We start from the raw sequence: 14,158 nt of genomic DNA, 5'->3' as shown, positions 1-14,158 counted from the left end.
CACACACATGTAATCTTTTGTCCAAAACGATAGAGAGCTTGCTGAAAGTCCCAAAGAATGACTCTTGGTATCAGGTCCCCCTTATGAACAGTATGCCCTGACACTTTGGGCCCCCTGGCTTTGTTGTAGCCATTTGTTCAACATGAGGCCCCTAAGGCAGGATGGTCCAAGCCAGCCTCAGCACCCTCCTGCTATCTGGGGGGACCCCACAGCAACAATAAAAATATTATCATTTTTATTGTATTTTAGAGTAAACAGAGGTTCTCTGGATATGATGAGAGCTTTCCTATCTTCATCAAGTATCACATGTAAATTCCTGTGAGGAATTTTGGTTGACAGTTAGCTTTCCTAGTAACATCAGCCTTACTGCTCAGGATCCATAGGCCCTTTCACATGCTAGGTAGGAGAAACTGTTTGTTCCTGTTTATCTATTTAAAATTACTAGTACTTGCAAATGCTCTGTACTTGCATTAAATATAGAGTCTTGGAGGAAAACTGGTAAAGTTTGATGATGTAAGTAAGATGCAAAGGAAGGAAATGTTCCAAAAGAAGGGGAAAAAAATGGTGCCCATTTCACTTACCACTGTCTCCAGCAGGAACTGTTACAGGATGTGTTGGCACAGTATCAGAATTCACTTTTCCATTCTCAAATGTATCATTTTCAGTCTGCTGCAACTGCCAGTTGAGGCCAAACAGATGCATTGCTGGTGGTAGAGGGTACAGGTTATTTGATGCTTTTAACCACAATGACAAATTGCACAAGTAACGACTTTCCATGCCTCATAGTGGAATAGCAACTCATACATTAAAAAAATTAAATTACATGAACAAGCATTTGCAGCCTAATAGTTCAGCAACGGCACAAAGCAATTACTACCACTGTCCTTTAATGATACAGTGCTTTCAGTGAAGGCAGTTGACAGAAAGCTCACCAGTCTCATTTTGAGTCTTTTACCGGTCCCAAATCAATGTTCAAAAGGATAGGCAGTAATTATGTTCTTTTCTATTTTTTTTCATTTTTGATCCTTTTGAAGAGACAAATCATTTAAGTGAACTTCTAAATGACCTACTAAAAGAAATCATTTTCCCAGCAGATGGATCTGTCCTGGTTAGCCAGAAAGGGAAAAGAAAAAATACAGGAGGCGAGGAAGGAGGGTGCTGTGGGTGTTGCAGGGCTAACCTAAGACATGAGCACTTCATGCTGTCAACAACACTCTGCACAACCTCCCATTATGTGCCCATTCCTCACACTAGTTTACAAAATGAGGCCAAGGCCATGAGCAGAGCCAGCGACACTGGGGCACTTTGCTCTGATAATGACAATGCATAAGTTAGGTTTCTGAATTACTTAATTCACCACAACCACATTCATTTGAAAGTTCATACCATGTTAAAGAGTTTAGCTGAGTTAATTATGAAACAGAGTCAACCTTCCATGGTGTTCCATGGTTAAGGAACCTTGATCACCAGGGATTAAGGAATTAACCCAGCATCTAAACTTTTAGAACAAAAATATGGGAAAAAAACTCCCCTATCTTAGTGCTACACTGAGATACTCTCACGCAATTTCATGCTGTCTGTGGATTATTTTCTTCTCTTCCAATATCTCTATAATGCCACCAAAATGCATTTTATTGTAATTATTCTACATTGCACTTGGGCTAACGTAGTTTTGCTCATTCCATGACAACAGTTATCTGCAAAGTAGTTAAAATAGTCTTTCAGTGCTACTAGGGAATAAAAATACACTGGGGAAAAAAAAATCCATACTCATGTATTTTAACTATTAGTGCAAAATATAAGGAAAATAATTCACTGCACTTTATTGCTTCTGCTACTCCTCTCTCTCTGAAGTAAGATTACTACTATAGTCAATGTTACTAATTTTTTCATTCCCTCTATGCTAATGACAAAAAATTCTTCATCCCACTTGGTTTCATCTCTGATCTTTAAATCTCTCTGTATTGACCATGCCAACCCTTACTTAAGATGAACAGGAATAAATGGAAGTTTAGTTAGCCAGGCAACAAAACCTGCCAAATTAAGAGGTTGTCTGCCAGGTCTTTGCCTTAAAGCCTCTCCCTTAATCTGAACAAAACAAAAAACCAGAATGCAACTAAAGACCTCTTACTGAATACTTCAAAGACTGAAATCTTCACTACAGATGACATATTCTCTTTGTTCCAAGTCTCTGACTCTACTATTACACTTCTTTCCCAGACTTTAAATTGTCTGTCAAAGCCTGATAATGTAGAATGTTCCTTGACCCTAAAAACATCTTTCTTTTATCACCTCTCAACTCTTGTTAAACCATAAATCTGACCACCACCATCTCTAGCACATCACTAAAATTAGCCATCATTATTTTGACCCTACCTCAGCTGAAATTCTTATTTATGTATTAACCACCTGATGAGTATATCTGTTTTAGTATATTTCAATAAAATCCCTAGGGTCAAACTCTACAATTTGTTATACTTTTTCATTTCAATGGCAGCAATGAAAGACTGGAAATAGCTAAATATTTCATGATTTAAACCCAGTACATTCCTTCTTTTCAAGTCCAGAGATCTAAATCACCTCTCTTAACTTTGCTGCCTTCTTATCCCTTTTATTAGTTCTTCTGGAGGAAAAAAAAAAAAAAGGAAGTGTCATTCATTTTGTAACTCTAGAAACACAGGAGCTTAGAACATCATTAACATCTGCTGGTGCTATGTACATGCCCTGTGCCTCTTCATGCACTGGGAGATCAGAAGGGGAAGCTCCAACGTGACCTTCTAGCCATTCCCCTGTAATTCAAAACAGCTGGAATTTGAAGTCTTCAAAGGCAAAGACTGTGGGATCAATATTGACTATATCAATATAACCATGATTACTACAGTGTAAGTGACAACTACCTTTTCTTTGTCTTTTACTGATGTGAGTCTCACTGTAGATTACTGTCAAAGACTGGGAGTATTAGCTCTATCCCTCAAATAGACTATTCCTCTCTCACCTTTGACAATGAACTAGAAACAAGTTCAATATACAGTGTTTAATGAAAATGAACAGATGGATAAATGCAGCTGTTTCACAGACTGGGAATGTAGGAATATTTTTTAAGGAGACAAAAACTGTTGCTAGACAATTCCAGTGATTAAACTTAGAGTGTGTACTAATACACTAAATAATTCAACCACACAATCTCTCTAAGTTAGTGCTATGGAATTTAGAGAATTCTCCTTTTACAACAAACATGAAAGAAACAGGCTTATTGCAACAGTATCAAATTACAAGGCAGAATTTCTTTAGAGATTATGAACTTTAGGAACATGGTTAAATTCACTGATGAAGACAAACTCAGGCACTATTGTACCGACCAAAATTTGTCTTCTCAAAGCTGGCCATCAATATAAAAACAAGTTTTACATTCTTAAAAATTTTATAAGAAAATTGAGGCAAACTGAGGAAAATTTTGATGCTATTATGAATCTGTTTAGCAGTACCTGGGACTGGTACCTTGGTGGGATGTCTGGGACCCTCAAGTCAAATGGTATGGACTAGTTCTGAATTCCCAAAGGGAGAATGATGCAATCATTCATGTTTGTCTATTTGCTGGATAGTAAGAAGGGTCTGCAGAGGGATCTGGATAGGCTGGATCAGCGGGACAAAGCCAGTTGTAGGAGGCTCAAGAAGGCCAAGTGCTGAGTCCTGCACTTTTGTCACAACAATCCCATGCAGTGCTACAGGCTGGGGGAGTAGCTGGAAAAATGTCCAGCAGGAAAGGACCTTGAAGCGCTGGTTGACAGCAGCTAAACATGATCCAGCAGCGGCCAGATGGCCAATGGCATCCTGGCCTGTATTAGAAATAGTGTGGCCAGCAGAAACAGGGCTGGGATTGCCCTGCATATTTGGCACTGATGAAGCCACACATCAGGTGCTGTGTCCAGCTCTTTTCACTACAGGAAAGATATTGAGGTACTGAAGCACATCCAGGGAAAGGCAATGAAGCTGGTAAAGGGTCTGAAGCACAAGTTTTATGAGGAGTAGTTGATGAAGTTGGGGTTGCTTAGCCCAGAGAAATGAGGTTCAGGGAGACCCTCACAATCCCTACAACTACCTCAAAGTAGGTTGTAGTAAGGTGTGTCAATCTCTTCTCCCATGTAACAAGTAACAGGCCAAGAGGAAATGGCCTCAAATTATGCCAGGGGAAGTTTAGATTAGGTATTAAGAAAAAATGTTTTCATGGCAAGGATTGTAAAACATTGGAACAGACTGCACAAGGAAGTAGTGAAGTCACCATCCCTGGAAGGATCACCATCCCAAAAAACTGTGGATATGGCTCTTCAGCACATGGTTTAATGGTGAACATGGTGGTGGTGCTAAGTTGATGATCTGACTTGATGATTTTAAAAGTCTCTTCCATCTTTAATATTCAACCTATGATTAAATATTTATATTTTTGTAAACTCAAATAAATAAATTAACTTAATTTTAATTAGATTTATTAATTTTAACTAATTTTAATTAATTAAATTAAATTTATTTTAAAAACCCTACTATCTTTAACCTGGGATTCCAGAATCTTCTATCTATTCTGCTGTTTCAGTCCCTACATCTGTTCTGCAAAGTAATCTCTAGCGACTAAGAATTCTTCATTTGTCAAAGCTCTGCTAACATTTGGACTGAGTTGTTTAAGGCAATATTTGTACTGCTACTGGACAAATTATCTGCATGGCCAGCCTTCAGAGTGTTGTGATAGTCCGAATGGTGAGGAGTGAATTCCCTCTAACAGAGCAGAAAGAAGAGCCATCAGAGATGACAAAACTCTCTCAGATCTGGGCTGCTCTTGGCATGAACATAGTACCAGTGTCTGTGTCTGTGTGTGTGTGTGGTGCTGGTGAATATGACTGAATTCACCAGAACAAATCCCAAACATAAAAGCACTAACCAAAGTAACAGTTGGGCTCTTACCTTCCTCTTTCCCCCTCCCCTGCCACTGGACTGGCATATTCAAATATTCAGAGCTCAAATTATGGGAGTGTGTTTGTATGGACAGCAGCCTTAATGCTAACATAAAAATGCAATCATTTGTTGTAGACAATTGGGTAATCTTGCCATCTGTCACCACACAGTTCACTGAAGAGTTTCTGAACCATCTTAAAACTGCATTTTCAAGCTTGGTTGATCTTGCGATCATGGAAGCCTAGTTATTTTGGTTTGTAATCAGTCTACAAAGCCTTCCATGTCCACTCAATAATTAAAATAGCAAGTAAGAAAACATTTCACAGCAAACACTTGAAAAAAACCCATCACTAGTTTACACTGTGTAAAACATTTTGCTATAATCTTCAAGAAATTTCCATTTGTTGTGCATGCTCCTTTCTCAAGCTAGTAATTCAGTGCTTTAAGCATTACCTTTTCAAGTTACTCCTTCTTGAGAAATACACAGTATTAGCATTTCAAAACACTCTCCAAGACTTCCTTGCATAGAAAAAGAAACCAGTCCTTTATTAGTAGGTGGTGTAAGATGGATAATTTATGTAACTAAGTAGCAGAACTAGAACTGTGAGGGCTGACAACTACCCACTGCATTTGACTGCATACCTGCTGCATTTGCTGCCTTGCTCAATATCTCAAAGTTCTCTTCTGCAAAATTATGAGAGGCACAAAAAAGAATTCTAACAGAATACCAATTAATGTACCTGTTCTACCATTTAGCAAGAGCTGGACTTCCCTGAATTTTTTCACCTTTTCTCATACACTTGAATGCTAGTACTATCGACAGGTATTAGCATTATCTAGTATCCAGTGTAGCTTCAAACAGAAAAAGAGTTTAGATCACATGTGCATATACACACAATTCTGGGGTCTATGACTATCAGAATTTTTGTTTCTTTGTGGAAAAGGGCAGCAATATACAGTAAAAGCCAGAGAAACTTATACATTGTTCTCATCAAAATTCAAGGTTGTCTCTATCATAGCTCACCAGGACAAACTCCAACTTTGTCTAATGTACTGTAAGTGACAAATATGCTCACATGAAACACAAAGGGCATAGCAAACACCCTGTGAGCTGTGCAGGTGAAAGAATCACAAAATCACTATCCTTATGCAGATCATAAGGATACACAAACAAAATCATACACATACAAGCAGAGGCTTTATTCACAGAAGCAGTCCTGCAGTAATGGAAGTAGTTACTATGATGGAAGAAGCACTCTGAGTGTACAAGTCAGAAGTGCCAGCAATTCAAGACCTTCTATTCTGAATATGGCAACATGTTTTTTGCAGGAAAGAACTGTAAAGGTGACACAGAGCATTTCAGAAGAACAAGAATTCACAGGTTAGAGGATTCTTTTAAGTAGAAAGAAGAAATAGAGTTGCCTAAATTGGGAAATGGACTTCCACTGCTCCTCCAGCTTTTCTTAGAATAGCGAGAGATGAAAAATTAACACTAAACAGCAGAAAGAAAAAACACTGGCTGTCTCTAAAGAGCAAGCATCTCCCCAAAACCTCTGGAGATAAGGCCTATGGCCTATGTTCTACGAACATACAGAACTCAACACCGTAGGGGAAGTTGGCAAGAGGAACTGAATGATATTGGCCTTCCCTTCTCACATGTGTTTTACAAGGTATGGTAATCAAGTTTATTATTCATGAAGCTGTGCTTAAAGATGAGCTCCTTGCTAAGTTATTGAACTCATGTTCCAGGACTGCCACATATTTCTGGGTGCTGATATTTTGAAACCATGATTTTAAAAACTGCTTCCTTAGAGTTAATTGAAAAATCTTTATGCATGCTTGAACATAAGGAAAAGTGAACATAATTTATACTTAAAGCAATGCAAAGAAGATTATAATTTAAACTAAGCAAATTGCAATTATTGCTCAATCTTGTTGAAGGATTATCTTCTAGTTCATCTCCCTGTTGGCAATACATTTTAAAATGAAATATTTGAACATTGAAGTGGTTTTTAAAATTATCTTCCATATATTTTTCTTGCAGACATAATTAGAATCTAAATCTATTTTATTCTGAAGGACCTGAAGTGGACCAGAAGATGTGCAAATGAACTGTCAGTGATTTGCATTCTTTTGCTTTTTTCTAAGATAATAGGATACCTTGGATGTTGCTGCAGATCAAATAGTGAATTAAAAATAGTTAATTAAAATCTTAAATAAAGTGAATCAAAATTTACAAAGACAAGTTCTTTATTTATTACTGTTTTTCTCAAATCAATAAACCCCTTGTTATTTCTAAATTTAAAGTATCTTTAAAGTACATGCTTTTGAGCACCTTCAAAAGATTCGGCACCAGCAGCATCACATGAAAGCTGCTGAACATATACACTGAATGTAAAACATTTTAGTAGAGTGCTATGTGGAAATACCTAGTAATACCTATCAAGATCAATACAGTAACTGAATAACTAGTATTTTCCCTTTTATCCTGAACAGTTGAATGGGTCCATTGATTTTACTGTTTCATCTGCAAAAAAATCCAGCCTGTCTAGTCTATTCCTCATTTTCTCTTGGAATCTTTTTACAATGAATTTAAAAAACATTTAAAAAAATTGCCTAGAAAAAATGTAGCAACAAAGGTACATCAGCTATCTACTGCGGATAAATTTACTCTCTTTGCTAATCAAAGATGATTACATGGTACTTTAAAGTACTGTTGCATTTGAACTGTTAAGAAAGATGTGTGGTACTCCTGGTGTAAGTATTTTTACTATATTCACCCCAAGATGGAACATTTATTCCTCTGAAAACTTGTACAGCTAGATGTCTCATTTCAGTTGTCAAGCCAGGGACTTTTATGTAACAATGGTCTGAATCTGTCAACTGCATTATACAAGGCACATTCAAAGCTTAAGGGAGAATCCAGATTTCTTAAAACATAAACAAAGATAATTTTTCAGTAGCCTCTTATTCAAATAAGATATATCTATTATGTCCTGTTTCAGATTTGCCCATTTATTCTGAAAAACAGCAAACATACTCCATTTCGTAATAGTCTCCGCTATACCTAAATAATCTTTAGCATTATCCTGGGCTTTTCTCCTCAACATAACTTCCCCCCCCCCAGCTAATGCTGTTCAATCTAAAAAGATGGTGAAAAATCATTACAAGTACAGAAATTATGGGAAGTGCATATTGGATTGTGGACTCTTGAAGCAAGGGTTGTTTTGTTCATACAAGGGCAGGAAAAACATTCTGTGAATTTTGGGTTTCTACCTAATAGTCATAATCAATGATTTTAAATATGGTGGGGGAGAAGAAAATTTCCCTGATTTACACATGTCAAGACCAGATTAAGACTACAGGCTAATAACTTTTCTGTATTTCTTCAGGGATTTCATTATTTTATTGCTTCGCATTCCATATCTCTTTTTCTTTCTTAAACTTGCTTTTTAGAAAAAAGCTGAAGCTCATGGTTTTTTAACCTATTTTAGTTTTTTTTTTTTCACAACTCCAACAGAAGTCTTGCTTTGTCGTTTAGATCACGCCCCCAAGAAGAGCAATGACAACGTAATGTCTCAAAATTAATTGGAAACACCTTTCTTAGGTAAGAGCATTGATGAAGTGATCAAACTATTCTTATAGTTCAAAAGCCTTATTTATTACAAAGAAACCAACCACCCCAAACCCAACAAAACCACCACAAACCTCTTGAGGGATGTAATTAAGTGGCACTATATGATCATGCATAGCCTATTTACATGTTGATGGCACAGAGAAATGCAGTCTGATGAAAAGATTTATGAACCAAAGGAAAAAGAGACAGGGGCCAATTAATGCAATGTTCAAAGGACACACCGAGCTGGAAGTTTATACTGTGTAGTGAAACACTTGTGTTGCATATTTCCATCTCATGACTGGCTAAAAAAGATCAAAGCTTTTTTTTATTCCATATTAAGAATGGCAGAATATTACAGCAAACATGCAATAAGGATAAATGTAATAAGCTTTAATAAAAGATGATAATAAGGCTTGATAAGAACTTTTGGAATGTCACCAAATCTGAAATGTAAGATGAAAGCATCTGCATGTAGAGATTGTAGTATGTTATTTGGAACCCCATGGAGCTAAACTGTGATTAGAACTCCATATTTTTCCATAAATTAGCTTTTGTTTTGAATTTCCTGCTGAGATCATATGCAAGTTGATTGAACGTTCAAGTCAATATATAGGTTTTCTAATCCTTTGCTGTTTTTCAGGCTTCATGATATCACAATTACAGCAGTCCACTTGTAGATCAAAGGTACATGATTGAGGCCAAAAGAAAATAACCTATAAGTTCTTTACAAAACTTCTTCACGGTAATTTAGAAGTCTCCATAGTAATTATCACTCACCTACTCAACAGTGCAATTATGGAGATGCATAAGCCAACCACTACATGCAGATCAACTTGCAAGCCCACAGAATTTCCTCTTCAATCCATAGTAAAAATGGAATGGACATGCTGTGTTCAACTTCAAGGGGGCCAACTCTACCTTACTCCAACACCTCCAGTGTAAACTTGTAAACCATTAGCTATCTGCATAAGCAAATAATCTCATGTAAACCTTTGGTTCAAAACCCTAGGGTTTACAACAGCTCAGTGATTGCAGTCATCCTCTTATTGAAACATCACCACCTCTCTAGGGATTGGCTATTAACTAGGGCATCCTTCATTATTTTGTAATTAATATGTTTTATGTGCATTGGAATAACACACCATGTTCCTCCACCAAGCTGAAATGTGTTTTTTATGAAGCTATTCCTGTAAGCAAAGTTATACTGTAGGTACCGGAAAAATACTATCAACAGAAAAAGACAATTTATCATACATGATTTATGAAAAACTGTGACATAAAGACAAACTTACTGTTAATTGTTTGTAAAGCTAGTGAATTGCTTGCAAGTCAGTTTGTAAACCACTTTGTATTTTGTATCAGTTATCTAAGCCCTGGAAAAAACAAGTTAGGATTACTGCATCACATTGATTTTTTTTTCTCTTTAAAGGTAAATCAGCCACAACACTGCACAGTAAAATCCTACAGGTGATATTAAGAATAGCCAGTCTTAGCTCTAAAGTAATGGTCATTTATAAAATGGATAGAGAAAACCAACTACTCCTTTTACTGTGTGAAAAGACATTGGATCAGTAAAAAGGATGTGTTTTAAAACTGTCCTCTAATTTTGGCTACTGCTGAATTGAAATAACAGTAAGGATTGAATCTCTCCTTTTCAAATGTGAATACCTCAATTTCATTACTTGAGAGTACTAACAGGAGGCAGGAAAGAAGTTGCTGGAGAAATAATTTAAAACCTGGGAAATAATTTGAAAACATAAGTAACTTTTACTTAGCAGTGTGAAAAGATTTGGAGTGAGTCAAATGAGGACCCAGCAAAACTGTCCCAATAAAAAGGGCTGTGAGACTTGGCATTTCAAAGAAGAAAGGGAAGGTAAAACAACAAATAAGCTTTGAGACTCCACAAAAAAGATAAATTTAAAGATAAATTGATTGTACCCAGTTACTGTGTTACACCCCAGGAAATCAGTGATTAGCAGTAGGTTAACTTCATGCAGCTGGATGTTGTTTTAGTTTTCAACATGTATTATTGAAACAAAAATACTACTCTTCCTGTACCATAATAAGAGTAACTTAGAAGTATTTTTAAATTAAAAAAACTTCAGGAAACATTCATATTTCTATACTTAGAGGCTTCTAGAACTAAGTAATTTTCCAAACAACCAATATACCTAACCCCCCCACACCTTAGTGCTTCTGTAGAACAAGTAAAATACATGCATTGGTGTGATCCTATTTTATCCTATATTGTCAAAACAACTCTGGTTTTGTTTTACTGGTTTTATTATTGAGGAAAAATATGCTTCTGAAATGCAAATGTCCATGTCATCTAAACAGTTATAGCACATTTCTTTTTCCTGGATTATAAAACTACAAATGCTGCTAAAGGTGACAATTCCTAAGGGACAGTGGGACTGGGGGGTTTTTGTGAATGGAGTTGTCTGAAATGGCATCAATTTCCTGTCTACTTCAGAGGACATCTAACTTTCATCCATAATTAACCCCTGCAGTGGGGTAATTACACCCATATAAAACCCATGTGTTCTTGTGATCTCAGCCATAAATGTAATATCAAATGGTATTGCTTGAAGCAAGTTTGGACACATGTACTCAACCTTTTCATTCTATAGTGCTTGTGTACGGAAAGGTTTACCAAAATCTCATCAGGCACTTTCAACAACTTTCATGACTTTTTTTAAAGCATTCAAAAAGAGAACAAGTAGTTCTCTTCAAAGAAAAAAAAGCCAAGAAAATACTGCAGTTTACAGAAAAGATGCAATTTATACACAAAATGATCAGCTTTAACACATGTATTGTAATTCAAATATCACAGCAGACAGCACATGTCTAAGAGCTGGCTTCTTTCTTCACAGGCATGAGTTAGAAATTAATTGGAACTACCAGCAAAGAAGAGAAGATTAATCCTATGTCCACAATAAGTCAAGTAATCACCCAAGCAAATACCTGCTTTGCAAAATCTCTTAAACATAAGCATTAATTTGAAGTATTACACATGTCTGCCTACTACTAAAATAAACTACATGTTTACCTGGACTGATAAAATACAAAGAATACCTCTTAAACTACTCTAAGATTGCTCTTTACCAAAACCCAGTGCATTTAAACTAAATATCTCATTAGTCTGAAAAATTGCTAATATTTGGGAGTCTGTCAGAAGACTATAGGAGGAGTGCTGAAGGACACACATCTCTACAAAAACTTACTTGCAAGAGACTTCAGTTTTCCTGAAAGCAGCATGCAGATTTTGAGAAAACATCATACTGCTTCACAATATGATGTGTGGGACTTACAGACAATGACATGTCATCATCATGTCATCTCACAGATTACTACTCTTATATTGCTGGAATTACTGAGTTTCAATTTCCTCCACTGGGTAAAAGTGCAAGGGTGACAGGACTATTGCCAAAAAGCTTGTGATAAATCTTAATTAGAATACAAGCCTTTGGAGCAGAGGTGTGCCTTGACAGATTAACTTTTTTAATCCCTTGAAATCTTGTCAAGTCTCTTTTAACCTCCTGATTGTCAGTTACATGTTCCTACATCCTTTCGTGCGAGGATTATCTTTCTCAATGAACGTTTTATACTCAGTGCCACGAACAATAATAGTAAGTGACATCCACAACTCCAACCAAGTACGAATTCCCTGCACTCCTGAAACAGTAATATTATGCTTTGCACTTAATGTGGAACACAGCAGTGAGATCTTTGCTTTAAAAACATCAGCCAAAGGCATTATCCACGACAGTGTACTTGCAAGAGGCAAGAAAGTATATTTCATGTTTATGCTTCACGACAGATGTTCAACATGTTTAGATTTTGTACAATTTCAAAAAAGATGTTAAAAACCCTTTCAGCCCAATAAGGCAGTAAAGCACAAGAACTTCATTTTTGGACTAGTCCTTCTATCTCTGCCTCCTAGTCTTGAAAGAAAAAATGTGGTGAACATAAGAAATTACATTATTATTTACAAAATATTTCCACTCTAAGGAAGCCAAATGAGCTTATCACCAATGCTGTAAACATTATATCAAGCTCATACAGATATCTAAAATTCACAGCTTTGGGATACCCAGAAAAATAATTTGATTGCATGTTAGACAAAGCTGAAAACCTCTGTAATGCACAGTCATGGAAGTACTAGCTGTAATATTAAGTCTCATTTTAAAGCAAAAAACCAGTGTGGAAAGTCACATTTGCATCTGAATACTGCCCTGCACCAAGCACATGTCAGGAGTGAGTGAAAAGAGTTGCCCGAACCAGTATTAGTTATTAGTAAGGCAAGGGCTACATTTATCAATTATCTGGCTTTTGTGATTCTATTTTCAAAGATTTTTAGGTACTGAAATGGAAGCTGGAGGTTGGTACTTCAGACATCAGGGACTATTCTAAGGTCCATTCAGAGGTTAAAATCCTTTAGAAATTTCAGGAGATGGTTTTCTAGCTGCTAAATCCTTGTGCTGGGTATCTGACCTCACACTGAAGGCCCAGTTGAAGCAGGAGAGAGCAACATGTGGCACTAATGTCTAAAACGACAGGCATGCAGATTTTGTCAGGCACAGAGCAGAGGCACATGTGCTGGGAAGGCAGAGCCCTACACAGAGCTCTGCCATCAGAGGCAGCCAGCTTCTGGCTGTCCCTGACACTTGTAGCTAAGACAGATCTAGAAACATCCATTCTGGACAGAAGAGAGACATCACTATATACCTAATCCAAAGATTCTTAATTTGACTTTCAAATCCCACCAAGCTTTAATTTTGAACAAAAAACGACAAGGAACATTGCTGCTGCCTCCAAATGCACCAGAGACATTGAAACCTTCCCTAAAAGCACCATGGATTATTAAAATGAGTAATCAGTCTACACTTTGGAAGAAGTGATGCACTTTCTACAGTGCTGGAGACACTGGCTGTCTTCACAAATCCAGATACAGGCACAGAGTGAGCAGGAACATGAGAACATCAATGTGGTTCTGCTAAGTGGTGCAATCAGACAATGCTGAAGAGCCGTGCTTGGACAGCAGGCACGCTTTCTCAGAAAGGTTTACATAAGAGAAGGTTCCCTGCTGTAGATTTTTGCATGGTCGTTTGAATAGATTGTGATAGGTAGATTTGGTCAACTGTAAACTCTCAGAGCACTTCCTTCAAATGATTACAGCAGATCAAAAGGAAAACCCTTTTTTTTTTTTTTAAGAATCAAATATATAAATATTTTTGTTTACCTCATGGCTTTATTTTGTTGGAAAAACAAATTGGCTGAGAGCATAAACCTAGCTAACTGTAAAAATCTGCCACATATCTGAAGACAGGGAACATATTTTCAACCCACACACCTCAGTAAAGCTCCAGACATAGCTAAGGTCCCAGCAAAACTGAGTGAAGCAGACAGATATGGAAGAGAAGGAAGAAAGCCAAAAGTTCTTGATGAAACTCTCAGTGACAATAGCATTACAATACTTAAAATTAAATGTGTGTCAAAAAGAAAAACAGTTTCTATAAAGGCATAATGAAAGCTAAAGTGATTAATGCCAATTAAACCATATTCTCCCTCATGCCTGTTCATTACAATACCTAT

General features: G+C 36.8%; 1 protein-coding gene across 1 annotated transcript in view; it reads right to left on the bottom strand.

Moving 5' to 3' along the window:
* Nucleotides 1–14,158, bottom strand: part of TENM3 (teneurin transmembrane protein 3) — a 236,638-nt gene that overhangs the window by 95,165 nt on the left and 127,315 nt on the right. The window contains exon 5 of the mRNA XM_050973933.1: nucleotides 582–704. Coding sequence (XP_050829890.1) covers nucleotides 582–704 — 123 coding nt within the window. The remainder of the gene's footprint in view (nucleotides 1–581; nucleotides 705–14,158) is intronic.

Source organism: Serinus canaria, chromosome 4, assembly GCF_022539315.1.
Source record: "Serinus canaria isolate serCan28SL12 chromosome 4, serCan2020, whole genome shotgun sequence".
In the NCBI taxonomy this organism is placed as follows: Eukaryota; Metazoa; Chordata; class Aves; order Passeriformes; family Fringillidae; genus Serinus; species Serinus canaria.
The sequence above is the reverse complement of the archived record's forward strand: the minus strand, read 5'-3'. Positions and strand labels throughout refer to the sequence as shown.